Here is a 24153-nt window from a genome sequence, read left to right as displayed (position 1 = left end):
AAAGGTAATATATAACTACACAAAAAGTTACAGTGTGTACAACTGCTAAGGATTCTTCAGAGTAAGGTTATGTTTACATCATTAATTGGATATAGAACCTGTTTTACACGCTACATCGAGTTCTACGTAAGTGAAGATACAATTGAATGTAACAACATTAAATAGGTATTATAATAATAATTATGTACGTGCGCGGTGCACATAAGCGGTGATAGTCTAGTGGTGAGGACTTTGCACTTCCTTTTGTGGGAACAAGTTCGATTCCCTATTTTAAGGATAAAATATCTCGCGATTTAACGCTGAAGGTAAACATCGTAAGGAAACCTGCATGCCTGAGGATTTTCCATAATGTTCTCGAATGCGTATGAAGTCTACAAATCTGCATTTGGCTAACTGCCTAAACTCATCTAATCCTGAGAGGAAACCTTTTTTTTAAACTGTAATATATTAGCGCTATACCACAATCTCACTTGATGAAGTCTCCCATATAAACCCTCTTCGGCTATTACATAATATTTCGACCCAACGCGTTGTCTCGCCCGCCTGTCTTGGTCAGAATCGTGATATCAAAGCAAAAAAAGATTGTTTTTATCGGACTGTTATATTCGTCTCCTCTTAAACAAATTGAAATGTAGAATTTCTATAAATATCTAAAAAGTATTTTACAATTTAAGTAATTTGTCAATCAATTTTCCACGATGTAACTTAGAAAAGACTGACATAAAATTTTAAAGCCCTATTTTAACCTATGAGGTGTGAATTTTTAAAAAGATATGTACCTCACCTTCTTCTAAATTATTGGCTATATTTGATACTCCAATTTTTGAGGAATGCAATATATCTAAGTTTAAAAAAATCCCCCTGAAAGTTCCAGAAATAAGCCCGTTTAAACAAACAAACTTCAGCTTATTATTAGTCAATACTCGATACGATTCAATATTCGATACATAGACGGACCATTAACATTATTAATAATAAAAATAATAATAATAAATATACTACGACAATACACACTTCGCCATCTAGTCCCAAAGTAAGCGTAGCTTGTGTTATGGGTACTTAGATAACTGATGAATAATTTTTATGAATTATATACATAAATACTTATAATATATAGATAAACACCCGTTGTGGGAAGTTGTGGGAATCGAACCCACGGCCTTGGACTCAGAAAGCAGGGTGCCCACTGTGCCAATCGGCCCTCAAAGTCGGCGTATTGTCGCTAGTCAAATATTTAAAAAATAACCTTCAGAAATGATTCCTAGTAAACAGTTATCATTTAGCTACCAACTTAAGCAAAACAATAAAATAATATTCAAATTGCAAATCCCTAATTAGTGTTTAGCTGCACGCGATTTTATAAATCACTATTATAGAAAACATCGTTTTATTACAAGTTACAACTAGAAACCTTGTACAAAAGGAAACTGGATTTCTTATATATTATTTATTAAAGGAAATTAAGTGTTCACTTCACAATATTATTGAGTAGTTAATTTCAAAAATTAATCCTCGACAGCCAAATATTATATTATCACATACAACACATTAGGGATAAATTTAAACTGAAAGAATATGCATTTTTAATCTGTACTGAAAGACAAAAGTCTGCAAACAATATGATGTATTTTGTGGTTCTGTGTGCATAAAGCGCATAAACCGCTGCAGCTTCTTCCATAACTCGATTTAAATGCTTTATGCTTACCTTATTCAAAATAGCAGTTGCCAGTAGGTCTTCGTACGTGGAGGATTCGGTTGGCGTTTGCGGCTCTGCGGCGTACTGCGCAAGCGCTGGCAGCGCTGAAGCTTCTTCCACGACTCTAGCGACTAAGCGCTTTAGCTGGGCGTGGGCCCCGCTGGCGCCCAGCGTGTGGCTGTGACCAGGCTCGGAGTGGCGCTGAGGTAGATCTGGAAAAGGACAATGGAAACTCTTATTGATACCGACAGATTTTAAGCCACTTGTAATTCGCTTGTGCGAAAACAATCACTACTTTGCTAATGAAAAAGGCGACATTTAGCTAAAACTAAGTTACAAAAGTGTCCTGCACCTTCAAAAGGTGGTTTACATACGTCGTTTTTTTTTCTGTTTTTCGTTCTACGGTTTGCGAAAAAAAAACAAGTAATATAAGTCTGAGTCTGAACTCAGTTTTAGCAAAATGTTAGCAATATTCGCCACAATTAATGACCACATATTCCACTAAACTCAAACGACGTTGGTGGTTTTACACGGTCGCTATTGTCAGGGGTGGCAAAGCATAGGGTACATTTAGAGAAGCAGGCCGATTGGAAATTAAAGTAGTATATTGAAACATTTTTTATAAATCGTTTCGTATTTCAATTCTAAACTAATGTTTCACGATAAATAAATTGTAACAGAACGGTATTGTTATGCAAATGGGAACTGTCGAACAATAACATTCCGAAAATGTGAGCAACCAATTCGTTACGCGAATTCCATTAAAGAGACATGTGTTTCGTTCTACAGTTTAACCTGCAACTTCGTCTGCCCAGAACTTCTGTTTTCTTGTATCACAAAGAAGTCCTTCAGATTCATCTGTATGTTTGTTTGTATGATAGTAACCCACTTGTTTGGACTTAATTTTAACCCTCTTTAAACGGTCTGATTTCCTTTTAACTGAGTCAGAGCGAAGACCGATGACAATGCACTAATTTGATTCGATTATTTTCAAAAACGACGAAGTGAATTTAATTAGTATCTGTGTTAACCCAGTGGGGACTAGCTCGACTTCACTTTCGGGGGGCCGAGTTCGAATCCCAGCACGCACCTCTAACTTTTCTAAGTTAAGTGCGTTTTTGCAGCAATAGTACGTTTAAAATCATTTGGCCTTTGACAAAACAAATCATTATAGCACGACTAAGGTGCTAAGGCGATAAATTGTCATAAATAAAAAATAAAAAAACTAGTTATGTGATAAATAGAAATATAGCTTATTTATATGATGGTTCGGAACTTCTTCAATGTAGGAACCTAGGCACCTAATTAAATTTATCATCATCATCATATCTAGCAATTAAGGGCCACTACAGGGCACGGCTCTTCTCCCACAATGAGAAGGGATTAAGGCCGTAGTCCACCGCGCTTACCCAGTGCGGGTTGGTGGACTTCACACACCATTATAATAATAATAAATAATAAATATACTACGACAATACACACATCGCCATCTAGCCCCAAAGTAAGCGTAGCTTGTGTTATGGGTACTGAGATAGCTGATGAATATTTTTTTATGAATATAATACACATAAATACTTATAATATACAGATAAACACCCAGACACTGAAAAACATTCATGTTCATCACACCAACATTTCCCAGTTGTGGGAATCGAACCCACGGCCGTGGATTCAGAAAGCAGGGTCGCTGCCCACTGCGCCACTCGGCCGTCATTATGGAGAACAGGCATGCAGGTTTCCTCACGATGCTTTCCGTCATCGTTGAAGCAAGTGACATTTTAATTACTTAAAACGCACTTAACTTAGAAAAGTTAGAGGTGCGTGCTGGGATTCGAACTCGGCGCCCCGAAAGTGAAGTCGAGCTAGTCCCCACTGGGTTAACATAGCTACTAATTAAATTCACTTCGTCGTTTTTGAAAGTCGTTTAATAGTATAAAAATAAATCGCCAAGAGTAATTCTCGATTATTCCTTATAAGAATTATCCTGTCAGACCAGTAAGTAAAATGAGACCAAATACCCCGACAGTCTAGCTGCGAGTTGGTAATCATGTTCGGCCAGTGCTTTTTATAGTAAATTACTATAATGCCAGGTAATATCGGATAATTTATACGCAATTACGCGCCCATTGTGAACCTTGACGAGTACTGCCCTGAACTGAAGACAGAAAATGTTATCGGTTCTGCCTTCACGAGAAGTTTTTAGTAATCCAAGTTCTAGTTTGTGTAGTATCAAGGGGCGGATAAACAAATTCCTTAAAAGCCGGCAACGCATCGGTGGCTCCTCTGGTGCTGCAGATGTTTATGGGCGGCGGTGATCACTTACCATCAGGTGACCCACTTGCTCGTTTGCCCGCTATTAATATAAAAAAAAAAAAAGTATCAGAGCTTTTTGTGACAGAGCTCCTCGTGGGGCGTGGAAAGAATTAAACTGAGAACAGGCAGCAGCGGCCTCCGTGCTACTACTACTATATAATGCGTTTACCTTCTTCCCAGCGTTGTGTTTATGGGCCAACACATGTCCCGTGGGAGAAACCTTTAGTGTAGTCCAGTCCAGCAGTGGACTGTGCCTAAAGCGCATTACATTTCTTCTCTAGATAGTTTTAAGAGACAATGTGAGATGGTGATAACAAAAAAAAACCGGCTAAGTTTGTTGTGGGCTTCTTAGACCAGGGCGCGTTTGGAACCTTCGTAGCTTTAGTTTTAAATTGACGAATTTAGTTATTGCCATCAACTGGCTTCTAGGTATGTTATATTTTACATGTAATGTAAGTAATCCAAAAATTTTGACGGCCGAGTGGCGGAGTGGGCAGCGACCCTGCTTTCTGAGTCCAAGGTCGTGGGTTCGATTCCCACAACTGGAAAAATGTTTGAATGAATGAATACACTTTTATTGTTTAACAAAGAAAAAAAGTAGTTACAGAGATTTCAATACATATCAAGAGAGTACAATTTGGTAGCCTTATCGCTATATAGCGATTTCTTCCAGGCAACCAATGGCGTAAAATGAAAAAAAACATAGAAAAGAGGTAGGTGGTGCAATAAATAAAATTTAAAATTATACAAATATATAAATAATATATATATAAATACAACTACAATATATATAAATAAAAATGTATGTATGATGAACATGAACGTTTTCCAGTGCGTTTATCTGTTTATAAGTATTTACGTGTACATATTACATTCATAAAAATAGTCATCAGCTATCTTAGTACCTATAACACAAGCTGCGCTTACTTTGGGGCTAGATGGCGATGTGTGTATTGTCGTACTATATTTATTTATGTTGATTATTTATTTATCAAAAGTGCCATATATGTGCCTATTCGAATAAATAAATATTTGACTTTGAATTTGACTAAAGCACTGTAATGAGACCCAGCTTTACATATTTCACCTCGTTAATAAAAGTGGCAAACCATCAGAAGTTGAGGGCAGTTTGACGAGGTTAAGACAAACTTAAACTGACAGCAGCTTCCAAATGTCAGGACGTGACAAAAAACTTCGCATTTCTCCCAACTTTAAACCACGTTGTTTATTATGGGGCTTTAACTTTCACCTTAAGAAAACACATGCTTCTAATTAAAACCACAGAATTACTTTTCAAATGGCTAAATACTCAAGTATTAGGTACTTATTCATTTGATACACAAAAAATCCACGTCAATCTATTTTAGCTTATGTTTATTCATAAGCAAGATTTATCTCGTATTAATTGCTGAAGATTTTTTGCTCATCTTCATGCTTATGAATCCGCATTACTGCGATCTCTTAATGATAACTACTATACATAACTGATAGCGGTGATAGCCTAGTGGTAAGAACTTCGGCCGCCCTTTCGGAAGAACTGAGTTCGTTACCTGGCAAACGTTAAAGTTAAAAAATTCAAGAACAAAAACTTAAAGTTCATTTGCTTATCATCATCATCGTCATCATTTGACGGCCATAAACCCATTACAGAGCATGGGTCTCTTTCCTCTATGAATAGGGTTTAAGGCCGTAGTCCACCACTCGGGCCCAATGTGGATTAGTGGACTCCATACACCTTTGAGAACATTATGTAGAACTCTCAGACATGCAGGTTTCCTCACGATGTATTCCTTCACCGTTGAAGCAAGTGATATTTTATTTACTTAAAACGCACATAGCTTAGAAATCCCTAATATGTTTACCAGGTGAGATTTCTGTCAAGGGCTAACTTGTGGAATACAAAAAAATCGTCTCAGAACGCTAAATCGCTAGGCGTTATGTCTTTGTCGGTAGGGTGGCAACTAGCCACAGCTGAAGCCTCCCGCTAGACCAGACAAGCGAAAATTCAGGACCTCCCACTTAAAAGACCACTGCGCTCACCACTAAGCAAGGGAGGTCGATACAAGGATATCTCTAGCTGGAACATCTTACTGTCAAGTGTCACGGCTTATACAACGTGTAACAGAATTACGAAATAATATTGAAGGATGCTTAAGTATATTTCATAAGGAATCACCCTGCTAAGTTGTTAAATCAAAAGCAGCATATTTACATACAAACGAATTCAAGACATTCAGTGTTCTTAAGACAACCCTATTGAAGATAACAGACCGACACGCGCATAGTACCTACGCTACGCGACGCATACCTAATAAAGTGACCGGAGTCACATTATTTTAATTTTGCATGTGATGTTAGTGCTGCATCTGATTTATTTCAGTAAAAACTGTGGCAGTGGTTTACTCAAAAACTATTAGGTTTTCGGTTTCACAGATGAGTTTCAGAGACAGTACATACTGTACCTCTAAATCCTGTGAAGTATTATTTCGGTTTTCATTTACACGTTGTATATATGGCTTTACTTACCAAGTATCTCTTCGAGCCAGTGGCAAGACACGTAGAGGAAAATGGCCACTCCCAGCCAGAATCCGATCAGCAGCACGGCGAGGTATTCCCACATTTTATCACTTTATCATCACACACTAACACTTTAAATGTCACTGGATGACGATCGGTTGACGACTATAAGCTTGCTGTATCGTTTAGAAATAAAACTTTGTTTCGTGGAAACGTCGATAGCTTTTTATTTATCATTTTACGAGAACCTATTTTTGATTTTTTTAAGTCTTCTTAGCTTGCTTTGGGATTTTCCAAGGTTCCTAAACATTATAGAGAAGATTAAATCATTTCGCTAGGTAAAATTGTCAAGTTCTAGGTCAAAATATTTCCTCAACTCTCAGTAGTTAAAAAAAATACACCACGTTTTTTATTTGGCAGACACTTTGTTCAGGTTTTATTAAAAACCCTGTAGTGTCCAACTGGGAAAAATGGACAGGATGTAAATAATTATTGAATTTAAATAAATAAATAAATATACTACGACAATTCACACATCGCCACCTAGCCCCAAAGTAAGCATAGCTTGTGTTATGGGTACTAAGATGACTGATGAATATTTTTATGAATAATATACATAAATACTTAGGAATATACATATAAACACCCAGAGACTGAAAAACATTCATGCTCATCACACAAATATTTTCTGTGATGAGCATGAATGTTTAAATAAGTTGTGGGAATCGAACCCACGGCCTTGGACTCAGAAAGCAGGGTCGCTGCAAACTGCGCCAATCGGCTGTCTAATTTAGTTTTAACTCGTTAAGTTCGATATATGTTTTTTCTAATATATACTATGTTATTAAACATAAAAAATATTGGCGTTACTTTGCTTAATTTTTATTTAATTTATTTGGAAAAAAAAACACACACGAGACAGGCAACTAAGGTTTCTAACGATCTCGTTCACACTATGAGTTTACATTATATTTAACAGTCTACGTGACAACTGTCTGTCGACTTGCACTTTTTTAAAAATAGAATTAAGGTAATTTGGTTGCATTGATGAAAGCGAAGCCTTTCTTTTTCCCTGAAGCCTCAATAAGAGACGCTAATGATTTCGGATTCAAACAACCCTTTTTCTTCAAAGAATTCAAACATGACCTTTAATTCTTGTCTCCACTTGACTACTTTTCCAGCTTAGAAAATATTCAGCCTCTCCATATTTTAAAACTAAACAAAAAAATTTGACGAACGGTTTTTCAAAAATTTTAGTTTAAAACAATTCTTTGAAGGAACAAGATAGATGTCTTTCCATTGATTTAATATGTTACTAGCACAGAATTAAGAGCATACAGAAACGGTGTAAAAAACAAAGAAACTCTAATAAAGTGGAGTGGTTATTGAATCTTCATCAATTACCACTCAACTTTAGTAGAGTTTCTTGAACAGACGGGTGTCACTTTATTCATTCAGTTGATAGTAACTATTTTATCTCTAATGTTTTAAACGTTTACCACAAAATGAGGAAACAGGGAAATTGGGGACAGAAAGCAACATTCCGCGGGTGTGAAGAGAGACGTGCGCGGGACATCTGTTGAGAAAAATGGCTGCATGAGGATTCTGTATGTTCTAAATTCTGTGATTACTAGTATTTAGAAGCTTATTGTGTCTTTCGAGATTTTATTTCAAAAACAAATTTACACGAACCGTCGGTTTACTGGTCCAAATGTTTAAATACGGATCAAGAGGTCCTGTATTCGATACCCGAGTTCTGACAAGATTTTATTTGGTTATTGGGTTCTCCGTAATACTAACTAAGATTCCTTAAAGCCAGGAGTTTGGTAATATGCCTTGACCATTCCCGTTGTGCCTCGGAGTGCACGTTTAGCCCAATCGAAAAATATTTTCTAGAAAAGGGCATCCTCTATTCTACACGTACTCTAGCGGAACTTCGGCTTCATAAGCTAGGCTAGGCTATATTGAATAGGTTTACGGAATGCATTGTTCGCGAAACCCTGGGAATGAAAATACTAGGAGATAATAAATATAAATAAGTAAAGAAATATACTACGACCACACACACAACGCCATCTAGCCCCAAAGTAAGCTCTAGCTTGCGTTATGGGTAATAAGATAGCTGTTGAATATTTTTACGAATATAATACACATAAAATACTTATAATATACGTATAAACACCCAGACACTCAAAAACAATCATGTGTGATGAAACACTAACATTTTCCAGTTGTGAGAATCGAACCCACGGCCTAGGACTCAGAAAGCAGGGTCGCTGCCCACTGCGCCAGTCGGCTGTCTAATATTCAGTAGCATAAAAAACTAGCCAGCTACTTATAAGTTAAAGAAACGGTGGTTGTTTAACTGTTAACATCCTATCGAGGTGTTGTTACCAGCAGGTACAGTTTCCGGCTTGTTATTGTAATTTACAAAACAAAATTGACTTCAATACGCAACCACGGAGAATTCGAATCAATAAATTTACTTCTTAAATTATTTAATATTTACCGAGCGGATCTTTTAATCCCTATCCCTATCCCTACTTCCCTACTAATATTATAAATGCCCATGTAAGTTTGTTTGTTACGCTTTCACGCAAAAACTACTTAACCGATCCTCATGAAACTTTGTACACATATTCTTGGAAGTGTCAGAAGTAATATAGGATATTTTTTATCCCGACATTAAGCTCGGTTCCTTTCCGAGAGATTGATATATTTATTTATAAAAATAGTCTTATAAAAATCAGCATCCAAGCCTCAAGCGATAGTATCACCAATACGGTCAGTACGCACAGCGTACAGCTCTTAGAGCGACCTCATTCGCCTGCCTTCGAGAGGTCGTTCGGTGAACGCATACAAATATACGTCAAATTACGCATTCGCAGTACAGACGCGTCCCCGTTTCCGTCGTAACGCGGAAAATTATAGTCTAGGAGCTGGCGACTAAAGCGGTTAGTCCGATCAGTAACTTTTACGAATACTTACAAATCCAGTGACTTTTCCGAATAGTTGCAAACTAAGAGTTATAGTGAATGCATTGGCATGCGCAGTTGTTTTAATCAACTGCCGTATTTTGAAACTTTCCCGAGAAGCGGGAAGTATTTTTTTGCGTATATTAAAAACACGTTACTATTAGTTGGGATACCAAAAAGTTCCGAAAGATTTCCGAAAGGATCCGACATTACATCGTGCGGATGCTCAGGGAGATTAAATGCTATTATAAGGATTAAACCTTACTTAACCCTTTGAACAGAAATCAATGCAAATAAATAAAATCGTTTATTTATAAAATGAAAATCGCGGTTTATATATTCTTTTATACATTTAAAAGAATAGAAGTACAAATCATTATACAAAATTTACCTACTTGCATAAGGCATGATCTCGTGCTCGTACTTTCACGAATGGATCCAATAAGAAATTTGTGAGTCGGATAATATGATAATATTCATAAACTTTTATTCTAAGTAATAATAAACACTAATATTCTAAGTTACCAAGACTCATTAAAAAAATTTATGCCAGTAATAAAAAAATAAAAAAATTATAAATAAGTGAAGTAATTTTTATTAAAAAAAAATGTACTCAGTTTAACAGTTCGAATGAATCAGCCACTACCTCTCTGCCTATTATTATTTATGACATTCCGGTGGATTTGATCATTGAATTTTTGGTGAACACCTAGTTCTCCTTTTAGGGCTCCTTTTCCAAACGAGGAACCTTTACAGGTTCGTCAGTTGTCTGGTATTTATTTAAATTCTATGATATCATAGTTGGCATAAGCATGTTTAGTTTGTTTTTTTCTAAATAGCCATTTTAAGAAAGGTTGCACTAGGGTGGTTTCATTGTTCCTTTTCAATAAATATGTCTTTAGTGATATGATACAGGATTTATCGAAAATCCTGACGGTAATCTTAACACTTAATACTACGGAACACTATCTAATGCGTATTCCGACACGAACTTGTCCAGTTTTTACGAGTAAATAAGTACCTTTCACTTAACACAACAGTTAATACGATCCGTGGAATGTTTAAAAACGTCCATTTTATCTCAACGTTTGACGATTTTACAAATGTTCAAGGCAATTAAACTCATTACACGAACTGTGTTAATGTTAAGACAGTACGTACCAACCTAGAATATTTGAAGTAAACTACTCCACCGCCTACTTCTTAGGTACCTAGGTGCCTAAGAAGTAGGCGGTGTTTCCTTTAGGAAAGCTTCTGGAAAATCCTATCCTATCCTATCCTATCCTACTAATATTATAAATGTCAATGTAAGTTTGTTTGTTACGCTTTCACACAAAAGCTAATTCTTGGAAGTGTTAGAAGTAATATAGGATACTTTTTATCCCGACATCAAGCTTGGTTCGTTTTGGAGAGAGGATGAGTATTTGACGATTTTACACCATAACTCCGACAATAACCGATTATAACCGATTCAAATAATTATTTTTGTACTATAGAGGTTATATGTGTTTAATTTTGCCCAAACTGTGGTTGGAGATAGAGGACAGAAATCCTCAGCGGACCGCAGCAAACCCCTCATTTAAGGCTCAGCGATACTGAATACTTTAATTTTTTTTGATATATATACTAAATTTAATGCCACGTCAAAAAAAAAAATAAAAACGCAGACGAAGTTGCAGGCAACAGCTAGTCAGACTATAATTTTAAAGAAATATGGTGAATTTCGTGTCAAAGCAGGGAAACTGCATTAGAACTGCACGCCAGCTAAAAGATGCAGTTTTTGTGCAGTTGGAAACATAAAATCTACGAAACAACTGCGCACTTACAGTCGTAATTCTGTCGACTGCACGTTGAATGCGTGGATTTTATGCAGTTCTATCAACTGCAATATAACTAATAATATCATTAATATAATGCAAACCTCGCCATCTAGCCCCAAAGTAAGCGTAGCAGGTTTTATGGGTACTAAGATCACTGATGAATATTTTTTAATAAAAAATAAATACATTAATACTTTTAATATACATATAAACACCAAGACACTGAAACACAGTCATGTTCATCACATATACATTTTCCAGTTGTGGGAATCGAACCCACGGCCTTGGACTCAGCCGTCAACATTAGGTGTGTTGTTGAGCTGTCTTCAAACCTATGCAGATCGGTTATAGTTTTAATTAAGTTCGCTTGCATTGTAGCTATTGCATTACAACTTCAATCGGCTAATGGACTTAATACACTAAAAGTAACCTAAGTACTTAGAGTATATTCATTAGTTCTTTTTTCACGCAGCAACGAAGGATTGATAATAATTTTTAGCGAGACAAAGGTTGGATATCCGCGACGATGGTAGTTAAAATAATAGAATAAGAAATAAACATTAAACGCAAATTCAAATTCAGATTCAAATTCCAAATTTCTTAGTAATACCAGGCCTTCTTGGAATAGACGATTCTGTATTTTTAATATAAAACTAGCTTTAGTCCACGTTTTTTTCGAATCCCGTGGAAACAATTTCTTTTCTGGGATAAAAAGTTAGCCTTTGTTACTCATTACATGTTTTACTGTCCACTGTGTGCCAAAAATAAATTTGATTGATCGCTTAGTTGCGTGAAGGAAGGTCTCATTAGATATTTAAAGACTGAATTTTTCAAATATGGTGGATGAAGTTTAAAGAATATGTTTAAACAAATTTATTACAGCGAGCTTACTATAAAATTGATGAATTTCTTAATAACAAGGTTGCTTGGAAGCATCCGGCACCGCTTTCATCTCTCACAAGATAGAAAAAATAATGTTAAAATTAAACATGTGAAATGTAAACAGTTGTTGTTGAAAAAAAGGCTGAGTTTTTTTCCGGCTTCTTCTTGGTAGAATATGCCTTCTGAACCGGCGGTAGAGTCACTACAAACAGACAGACTTGACGTTTCATTCTTCATTAGGCCTAATTGAAAGAAATGAATATTGAATTTTGAGAAGTACAAATATACGCAAAGAAAAGAAAACTTAATTCATATTATCATCATCAACATTTCATTACCGGCCCACAAAAGGGCACGCGTATCCTCCCACAATCTGGACTGGTTAAGGCCATAGTCCACCACGCTGGCCTAGTGCGGTATTGTGGACTCCACCTACTTTTGAGAGCATAATGAAGAACTCTCAGGCATGCGGGTTTCGTCACGATGTTTTCCTTCACCGTTGAAGCAACTGATATTTTAATTGCTTAAAACGCACATAACTTCGAAAAGTTATAGACGCGTGCTGGGATTCGAACTCGGCCCCCCCGAAAGTGAAGTCGAAGTCCTACCCACTAGGCTCTAACCGCTTCTTACGCATTTTAAACGAAGTCCAGTTGCACAGAATTAAGAACATACAGAAACCGTGTACACGACTAATATTAAAGCATCAAAAACCACTCCACTTAGTAGTGTTTCTCAGTTGACGTGACGTTGGTATGACACTTCATACCAATTTTCAGTTGACAGTAATTATTTTACCTCTAATGTTCTAAACGTTTACCATAAAATGGGAAAAAGATTGTGAGCTAGCAACATTCCGCGGGTGTAAAAAGGGGCGTGCGCGGGGTGTTTCAGTTTTTGGACACATTGCACTGCATGCAATAATGCTGAATGAGAATTCTGTATGAACTTAATTCAATGCGTAGTTGTTCTGATTTCGAAAATATTATTTAAAATCATGGTATGTTTTATTTAAAAGGTTCTTAAAAAAAAATTGTCGGCCTGTGATGTTATTTTAAGAGTTTTAACTTTACGCAACCATTCATTGCAACCATATATTGGATATTGCCAATACTAAATGGCATTTCCTGTTACTTTATTTTGTTAAAATATATTTTTGTTATATATGTTTCAATTGTAGCAATTTCAAGAATAAATGCATTTTATGTTGTGCTTATGATTTCCTGTACAACCACAGTATAAGTACCTTATTGTGCAACTAAGATTATTTCCGACCTAAAAGTAAGTAACTAAGTACTCTACGTAAGTATGCTATATATCCAGTGCCGGATTAACCACGTAGCATGAGTAGCTACGGGCCCCGCGCGAAAGAGGGCCCTGCATATTTAATACCACTCATCTCCACCTGACTGACGGACTGACTGACTGACAGACACACACACGCACACGCGCACGCACACGCACACGCACACGCACACGCACACGCACACGCACACGCACACGCACACGCACACTCACACGCACACGCACACGCGCACGCCCACACACTCAGACATCGACTACAGTAATTTACAACAGTATTAATTACCCACAAAATGGTAACCTATAGATAGCGAATACGTATTGTATTTAAGATACGTTTATACGTATTTAAGATGCGTATTATGTATTGAATTGTTTTTTTACCACTTTATACTTAAGAACCCTCAGCAGATCAAGGGCTCTTTTAAAGAATTTGCTACGGGCCCTGCGCTTGCTTATTCAGGCACTGTATGTATCTCTGTGCTTAATTGCATTAATATAATAATAAATATGGAATCTTTAAACAAAGTATTACTTCTGATTATATTAAAATAAGGATAATTTTCGAAACAAAAAAAAAAACACGTATTTTAGTATATTCATTCAGGAAGGGTTTTCGAAAAAGGAAATCCTCTTTAGTGCAATCGTTTTTATCATTAGCGGTATGGGATCTACATTTTAAGTCAGACAGTCAGTCACGATACTGTTTTATAGGTATAAAATATTTCGCACAACTTGCTTTTTTACAGAAGGAAAATACCGTTTCCTCCGAGCAAGGTTAGCTTAGCTGTAAAAGGAAATCGGGCCTGTCTGTTTCACTTTCGCTGGAAGTGCAATGAACATACTGTACATGGGCACATCCATGTTATGTAATTAGGTTGTTAGCCCTTGGGCAGGAATCACACAGACAATAAACATCGACCATTAATTACTTGATATGTAATTTCTTATATTGTGCGTAGTAATTCAACTTATTATTGTAGCTACTTTTATTGTTATTTTGAAATATAGTAGACTGTATAGATTTTTTTCTGCAATATTTATATTGTTTGTTATGTTAATAGTTATTTCGTAACGTCACAAACAAAAAACAAACGAACTCGCATATGTATTTTAAAAAAAAAAACGCGTGTGTACTTATGTACACGCGTTAGAATTTATATTTCTTTGGCGTAACAAGATAAAAATCTTTTTAAAAATTTTATCTTTCGACTTATTCTACGTTTGTAGAAAAAACGACACTAACACTAGAATATAAATAACCCTAATATATAACGCATTAGCTAGTTATCTCATTATCGGACAACCAAGTTTCACTCAAAATTAAAATTTGAGATTTTTGTACAATTGAATCAATTAGAACCCCAGACTTTGACAATTGAAATTGTACACTTTTCAAAGTCTTGATATTGGTTTTTTTTGACGGTATGCGCGCGCATCGTAGAAATTTACTCTCATAATTTTTCTCTAACGCGCCAAAAAAAAGTATAACTCCAATAACCTTTACTATCTAGAGTTATTTCAAGTAGACAATAAGCACTTTTGAAATTTTAAGTCTGTCTGCGTGGTTTGACTCTGCCATAGATTCGAAGGCAGATTTTACCAGGAAAAAAAACTATTCTGTCTTGCGAGGTATGAAATCAATGATTGAATTAGTCTTAGTTGGTTGTACGACCAGTGCATAAAACAGTCCATTATATGCGATACCAACCAGTGGCATGCACTGGGCTCCTTACCAGGGTATGCAAACAGTGGGAAGAGTGCCAAAAACGCCAAAAGTCCTCCTTTTATACGAAGTATATGTCAATATTTGGGTAGGCAGTGCTTTTGTGAATGTACAAAGTGCACGCCGCTGATACCAACCTATGTTGTTAAAAAAGGGAGACGAAATCGTAGTAGTATAAGTAGAGTATAGAATTTGTTTGGTTCATTCCAATATTGAGGACATAAAATAGTGTGTATACTTTTCAAATCAGCAGTGATGACAGGAAGGATGACAATTCGTTATTTTTTTTTCTATATTCACGAAAATGTACCAGAATTCGGTCGCAAACTATACCGACAAATCATATTAAGTGTATTTTTCACGGAAAATGTTGGTCGACCAAAAACAATTTAACGGAATCACGATCACAGAACATTGTCAGTCTGTAGGTCGCCTTAGGCTGCAATGTGTATACTTACTGTCGTTTTCATTATGAACAAGTTCTGGTGTATTATGGCTTTTGCTTTCTAACGCCTTTCTTGACGGGATAACACATTACACATTATAGTGATATTCCCTACTTATCTCGGTTGCGGTAGTAGGCACAGTTTATCAACGAGCGTATTTTGTTTGTGTAATCTGACATCTTATCGTCATCATCTTAATCGATTAAACCAATTGTCGTCCACTATTGGACATAGGTCTTTTGCAGGGAGTTCCACAATCTACGGTCCTGGGCTCTCTACCAGCGGCTCTCAGCGACTCGCCTGATGTCGTCTGTCCACCTCGTTGGGGGCCGCTGCGTTTACCGTTGCGGGGTCGCCATTCCGGCACCTTAGGAACCCAACGTCTATTGGGTTTCCGAGCTTCTGACAACATCTAACAAAAATAATGGATTTAATCCAAGATTTTCATATGCCAGATTGTATTGAGAAGTGCTACCCTTTTCCATGTTACTGTCCACTAACCCTCGGTTTGTAAATGCTGGTCTTACGCCCGAAATAAATAATTAATCTATTCGTAAATTTTTAGAAGGCAAATTGAGTAGAGCTATCCTTTTTCTACACTTCAATGTAGATAAGGATAGCACGACAAAAGGTAACACATACAATATGGGCCTCATTTGTCAAAACTTCGATAGCGCTATAAAGGATCGCGCCATTTAATTAGGTAACATGGAGACCGCCACAGGTTATCTTGGCAAATTTTTTAAAGAAAAATCTATATCATTTCTGAAATAGAAATAGAAATAGTATTTATTTGCTTGAATGTGAATAAAATGTTATTCCCAGTAACTTTTCTAGTTACAACATATTCTTACATTTCTGCATGCAAATATACAAATAATAAATTACAGCAGTCAATAATTACTAATTATTATTTGTCATTAAAAAACTCGTGTCACTGAGTTTTTAAATAATATCCTTTCCTCAGGAATAATTTAAACAAATACCTTCGAAATGATAATAAATTCATTTCGTAACATTGTGGAGATTATAAATGCGTATTGCTTATACAGTACGCAATTTTACTGTATAAAGCCAAACGTTGATATGGTACGCAAATCATTGCCTCATCATCGCTTTCAAACGGGCATGATTGTCAAGCGCTGTTCTATGGTTTATAAAAAAAAAAAAAAATTGTGTCTGCTCTGCGAATTTATTCCTAATTTAAATTTAAAATATTGAGGAATTTTTTTAAATAAACATGCAGAGTTCATAAATGTAAAGGCTGGAGTCTATCGATAATTCAAATTAGTCTATTCGAGTAGAGTGGCTTTGCCGGATAGGATAATAAATAAGTCGCAGCCTTAATCTAGATAATCTAGACCTAAGCCTATTTAGTACAGATTTAGTTTTCTTTAATCGCATCAGAAGGTCACCAAAGCGGTTGATGAGGTTGGCCGATTAATATTAAACCACAGAATTAAGATCATACAAAACCCTCATTCAGTTATAATTGCATGCAGTCCGTGGCGTGCATAGGGGGTATGCCCAGGGTATGCAGATGATATAAAATGAAGAAAATCTCCAGTACGAGTTATAGACAACTTAAGGATAGACACTGCAAGAGTTAAGCCTACCCTTAAGAATTTATAACTCGTTCTGGAGATTTTCTGCATTTTATATCATATGCATACCCTGTGCCCTCTATGCACACCACTGCATGCAGTCTATTGTCTCCAAAACAGAGAAAACGCCCCGAGCACGTCTCACTTCACACCCGCGGAATGTTGCTAGCTCCCTTTTTCCCTATTTTATGGTAAACGTTTAGAACATAAGAGATAAAATATTTACTGTCAAATGTTCGAGAAACACTACTAAAGTGGAATGGTTTTTGATGCTTCAATATAAGTCATGTACACGGATTCTGTATATTCTTAATTCTGGTTATTAAACCTTAACATTAGGATTTTGGAACGAAGCCTAATTTTTGGAAGAACCGAAGGACCGAATCCTCCGACTGGTAACTCCGAATTTTTCGAGTTAAATGCGTTCTAGAAATAAAATGCCACTCGCTTCAACGGTGCAGGAAAATAAGTGAAGAAATCTGCATGCTAGTGTTCTCCATAATGTTCTCAAAGGTCGTGGTGGGAAGTCCACCAATCTGCACTTAGCCAGCGTGGTAAGCTACAGCCTGAATCCTTTTCATTCTGACAGAATCACTGGTAATGAGTTTATTATGTTGATGATGATTGTTATAAGTACAGATTACAGATTTTGACGACACATTGGCGCAGTGGGCAGCGACCCTGCTTTCTGAGTCCAAGGCCGTGGGTTCGATTCCCACCACTGGAAAATGTTTGTGTGATGATCATATGTTTTTCAGTGTCTGGGTGTTATAAGTATTTAATTATATTATTCATAAATATATTCATCAGTCATCTTAGTAGCCATAACACAAGCTACACTTACTTTAATGTTAGATGGCGATGCGTGTATTGTCTTAGTATATTTATTTATTATTATGATTACATAAATAATACAGGTTTTATAATAGAGGTTATAACCAATTGTATAACTTGTTTTACGAGGCACGGGGGTTTACATTGCTTATTTTCGTAGACTCTGAGATTGGTATATATAATGTCACCTTTGTCCAGTGAGAGGCTTCTGCCGTGGCTAGTTACCACCTTACTGACATAGACGTGCTGCTAATCGATTTAGCGTTCCGGTACGATGTCGCGTAGAAACCTATTAGGGGTATGGGTATAATTAAACTGCCCTACCCAAACAAGTTAGCCCGTTTCCATCTAAGACTATATCATCACTTAACAGCAGGTGAGATTGTAATCAAGGGCTAACATGTACTGGAATAATACAAAATAAACCTATTCTTTGATACAAGGAAAAGCAAACCAACGCGGACGAAGTCGCAGGAAAAAGCTAGTACGAATTTAAGAGATCTTCTCCGTAACCTTGTAGCTGACAAAGTAGCCATTTTGTAATAATTAGGATTCATTATGTACAATGACATAAATAACCGCGAATGTAAACAAATAGCACAGATAAAGAGGTGTTATGCCAACAGACTGGCAAGAGGGGCCGTGCGTAAAGTACCTCTGTATAAATTGGTACCTAACATTGATACACTAAACTTAAGATAGGTTTGCAGACAAACGTAAGTCACATCGGCATATCGGCTTTGCAAAGTTGACTTATATCTATGGGGTGGGGTTTAGTATACATTTACTATGTTGTTATTTATAGATACTTAGGTTAGGTAGGTACCGTTATTTAATGCCTCTAAATGTTTACTTAAGGGTTAGGGCGACGGACATTAAAAAAACTGGTTCAGTGTCCAAACCACAAGCTTATGGGTCACCAGACAAGCGAATCATTTTTGGGATACGATTTTCCTGTGTTCAGGTCCAATGACATTGCTAATCGCTGCGAATTTAGGACGCTTAAGCAATTGTATCTGATAAGTCAGATCCTGCTAACCGATCAGCGCAGAATGCAACCTACATCCAGACATGCCCACCGTACTATATTTACATCGTCACGCCTGTTAGTGTCATCCGTGAAAAAGCAGGAAAGTTTCAATTGTACAGAGCAAAACGAACTGCATTAAAATTATTCTAACATCTCCGCTTGATATAAAATAAATAATAAGCTTACACAACAACTGTAAAGTCAAAATATTCTGGGGTTGTCTGGAGGAAATCGCTTAAAGCGATAAGACCGCCTTTGCGCATTTTTATTTTTCTTGTATTACTGTTTCCAATATTTATTATGTTTACCCCTTAATTGTGTGCAATAAAAAAAATATTTATCTATCTATCTGTATGTCTGTGAGGAAATTATAAACTACACCGTACTGATTCTCTTGCAACTCGGGGAACAAAGCAAATTTAAGCTTAATATTCATTTTATATCACGGAATTCCACAAAGTAGCGCCTGCTTCTATTCAATATCCCACCTTGATAACCAATAATACCAAAGATGATGTAACTAAAGGTGATTTTGAATCTTAGCTTACTTAGGTATGCATTAAGAGGTATTAAGGTATGAAAGTAGACCGTGTAAACTTGGGGGGGTAAGAAATTGGTTTCGCCAACAAGCGGGTGTAGGTGTGAATCTTTGATTATCTTATATCAATGTAAAGTAAACATTGGGTAACAATAAAGTGCATGCAATGTTTACACGTTCGTTATTATATTATGACAGCGTGACTGAGTTAACTCGGTGAATAGGTTAATTACTTTAATATACTGGACCTGGACAAACAGTTGCCAAAGGTGAGGGTTCTGACCTAACTGGTTGAGTTAACCGAACCCTTACCTTAACTCGTCTCAAAGGGCAAGTTAAGCTGTAGGTGTAGGTTAAACTTGGGTTAGAATAGAATAGAATAGAAAAAAAGGATTGTATCGTTTTATGAAACCACGATAAAAGTGAATCATCTTTCCACATTATAGACATTTAGCTAAAACGGTTAGCAGCTTCATTTTTGTGCCTTTAGGAGAAGAGACTTTAGGACCGTGGGGTCCGGAGGCAAGAGCCCTTTTCAAAGAATTATAGATAAGGGTTATCGAGTCTACCGGTGATCCTAGAGCGGGCAGTTACCTTGGCCAACGAATTAGTTTGGCCATCCAAAGGGGCATTTAGAACTGTGCCTCGCTGCGGTGGTTTCGAGGACGTTTTAGATTTTATTTAGTTTTAAATAGTTTATTTTAGGTTATATTTATATTTTATACTTGGGAAGTGGGAATGATAACTAATTTTTTTATTGATCTCTGTGTTTTAGATTAGGTACTACATACATAATACTTAGCAATTATTTAGATGATATACACAGTAAGTTTAGGTCAGTCATTTTGTTCCTTTTTTTATTATTTTCAAATCCGTTTTTTGATTATATATTTATGTATTTCTATCAATTCCATCTTCATCATGAGTTTCACCTTTGACAATATTATGCAGAACTCTCAGGTACGCAGGTTTACTCGCGATATTTTCCCTTACCGTTGAAGCAAGTTGTATTTTAATTACTTAAAACACACATAACTTTAAAAGTTAGAGGTGGGATTCGAACTCGGTCCCGTGGAAGTGAAGTCGAGCTCCTACCCAAAGCGCTACTACCGCTTAATTCCTAATTAAAAAATACTAAAAGGTAATATAAAATGATGATCCCTCAGTAGAAAACCAGCTGAATAAGTTTAATAACATATGTCAATGACCTTATAAGAATGTTGAAGGAAAAGAATGATCAACAACAAAGAAGTGTCGATTGTATTAAATCTTTTTGCGAACACCTTGGTGATGTTAGATCATCATAATAAGAATAATTGGTACCTACACTATTATCGGTATTTTTGAACGAAAATCATACAAGCATTATAAATCAAATAACGTAAATTTGGGAATTTATAATTTCTGAATTCTCTCTGGTTCGGTACGGTGGGAGGCTAAGGCCGTGGGTAGTTACCACCCGACAATGACATGCTGGTAAGCGATTTAGCGTTTGATGTCGTTAAGAAACCGATTAGGGGTATGAGTTTAGTATAACGGCTACGCTTTTCTTGGGGCTATTGTCGTAGTATATTTATTTTATATTTATTTTCTAACTTCTTCATACAAAATCCCAATTCTGAACAATTTCTGTCCTGACCTGTGCTTTGCACCTAGTTTTAATCTCATTAATACGTAATTTATTAGCACGTGCTAACTACACAAACGAGACAGTTAAATATTACTAGTTCCAGTAGTCGTGGGAATGTGATTTTCTGAGTAAAAATAAATCAAACCAGCTCACGGCTCCCACTTACACAGTACCTAGTAACTTTAATAATTCCAATTATTGTGTATCACTAATTTTACTTATAACATTTCTAGATCTTCTTTTCTAATCAGACAACCTTTTTCCGCCAAGACACTATTTAAATCCCCCCTATCTTTTTCTTCCCCCCCGTTTAACACTTTTCCAGCAATCCCAACGCCAACTAACGTTAACAAATCGCAAGATCGCTATGCTAGGAATTGGCGGTCAACTGACTTGACTAAAATTATACAAAAATATTTAAATTATTTTCGTTTTAAGTCAATACACCATATGAATGTTCACAAAATAATTATAAAATTAAAGAAATCATTACATTAGTATCAACAGATACCTACAAAGAAAATATTCGTTTTTTTTAATCATATTATCCTACCTGTTAATTTTAACATACTGGCATTAAAACCGGCAAAAATCGACTCACTTAATTGTATCCAACGTGTTTATTTCCCGTAGCTCATAATGTTTTTGTTGTAAATGCCAGTAAACTTAAACTTTATCACCCCGACGCGAGTATTCAGTGTGCAAATTACATGAAGGTAGGTATTTTAACAGCAAATTAATATTTTTTTGCTCGTCTCTTTGTTATGTGAAGTATGAGCAAAAAATAAAGATATCTCGCGTCATCCTGATATTTAACAATAGGATCGTGTATGAAATAAACTCGCCGTTTTCGACGGATCTATTATTCTTTCGGTTAAATATAGATAAGTACTTTAATCTTTTTAAGTAGAGTTTCCCATAGTGAACCTCCTCACCTCAGTTAGGTGTTTTAAAAATTCCCATACGTTATGTGACTTCTCGTTTTATTCATAAGTGTTCTTTTTCCAATATGCATAGGCTAATAGAGTATTTCGTTTTAATATTTTTGTCCTAAGCCTTATTATAATTATTTGTTATACAAACACTCATGACATATGTGTATCTTACCTATATCTTTAAATGAGCAATTCTTGAATATATATAATTGGAATCTCGGAATCGGCTCTAACGATTTTCATGAAATTTATTATACAGGGGGTTTCGGGGGCGATAAATCGATCTAGCTAGGATTCATGTTTAGAAAATGTCATTTTATTTGAGTTTTATCGGTAAGGTTCGGTAATTGTGAAAAAATACTTTAAAACTTGACAACTTTTTTCCCTAAATAATATATAATTTAATATATATATTCCGTGGAGTCATATAGATACGTGATATTTTGAGGATATACCTACAACCGTGTAGATACGGTATGGAGCACGACCGATAGGTATGCCGGTCAAAGTTTACGACCAAAAGCGACGGTCGAAGTCCATTGATAATATTTGTTTCCATGGCTAACATACTACACTCCATTTTTTCTAACTTCTCTTATATATAATGTAAACACTCTTTTAGTTTAGTGTAACATTTGTTTAAAAAAAACATGCGTATAACATATATACAATAAATACGAACAAAATAAAAAGAGATTTCCTTTATGTGTAAGAGTATTAGTTTCTTAATTACTAGTTCAAAATAGACGTTTAGCTAAAGAGTAACGAAAAAATTGCTTACACTATAAGACAGGTAATAACCGATTTGGTGCAACGAAGTTGCACGGGTCAGCTAGTGTGTAAAATAAAAGAACCTACACGGCATTTAACCCCTTTAGATAGCAATATAAGTATTTTGTATTGCATGTATCTCTGAGATCTATCTGTGAAACCAAGTACCGAATAGTTTTAGAGTAAATCACTGCCATAATTTCTACTGAATGAAATCAGCCCTAACATCACATGCACAATTAAAATCATGGGACTGTTACTTTAATAGGTACGCGTTGCGTAGCGTAGGTAGATACTATTCGCGTGTCGGTCTTTTATCTTCAATAGGGTTTTTTTTATTGGATCATTAAACTGGTAACAATCAATGAGGTTCATGAGAATAACATAAATAAAAGAGATAGACAGAAGATCGAAACCTTCTAGAAATGACCACAGCATGCTTAATTAAGATAAACTAAAAGCTAATCAAATAACAAAGCAAAATTTAAAACTTAATACTTAATATTATAAGTACAGAGAATAGTAATGATACAAAATTAAAACGGAAAATAAATTAATTTAAGTTATGTAAGTAAATGTTTGACATGTTTTTTGAATGAGGTCAAAGAACTACTAAAAATGTCACAGTTGTTTCTGTAAGCATTTAAAAGTGAGCAAATTCGAAAGACAGGCGCATGTTGTCCTGCCTTGGTCCGCCAAAAAGGTAAATGAAACGGTTTCCGATTTTGCAGGCAGAGTTGTGAAAATTAAAAACTAGGAATGTTTAGAATTTGTTTGTATGGAAAAATCAATATGCTTAATTTGATTTAATATTTTTATAGGGTGATTCCTTATGAAATATACTTAGGCATGCATCAAAATAATTTCGTAATTAGGTTACACGTTGTATACATATTAGGGCGGCATCTTGTAGGAAGTGTTCCTTGGATGCCCTGCGAAGTGTTGATCTATTCATAGGCAATGGTTTCCCACTCACCATAGACTCACCATCAGGTGGATTATCATCTTGGTCCGATTATTATCACCAAAAGAAGCATATCGCTTAACTATGTACTGTTTGTGCAACTTGATCGTACCTACCATCTAAGATTTTCTTGCAACTTGTCTTCAAGTAACGCCTAATCTAAGGACATT

At 35.9% G+C, this 24153-nt stretch overlaps 1 protein-coding gene across 3 annotated transcripts in view; it reads right to left on the bottom strand.

Moving 5' to 3' along the window:
* Positions 1-24153, bottom strand: part of LOC120629111 — a 123286-nt gene that overhangs the window by 20633 nt on the left and 78500 nt on the right. For 2 of the 3 annotated variants that reach the window (XR_005658982.1, XM_039897890.1), the window contains exon 5: positions 1706-1908. Coding sequence is in view for 2 of the 3 variants with exons in the window: in XM_039897890.1 (XP_039753824.1) it covers positions 1706-1908 (203 nt within the window). In the remaining variant the exon portion in view is untranslated. Of the gene's footprint in view, positions 1-1705; positions 1909-6535; positions 6823-24153 lie in introns of those variants that run through there. The other variant, XM_039897900.1, reaches the window with a different exon arrangement.

The sequence above is a fragment of the Pararge aegeria genome, chromosome 2, assembly GCF_905163445.1.
Source record: "Pararge aegeria chromosome 2, ilParAegt1.1, whole genome shotgun sequence".
Classification (NCBI taxonomy): Eukaryota; Metazoa; Arthropoda; class Insecta; order Lepidoptera; family Nymphalidae; genus Pararge; species Pararge aegeria.
The sequence above is the reverse complement of the archived record's forward strand: the minus strand, read 5'-3'. Positions and strand labels throughout refer to the sequence as shown.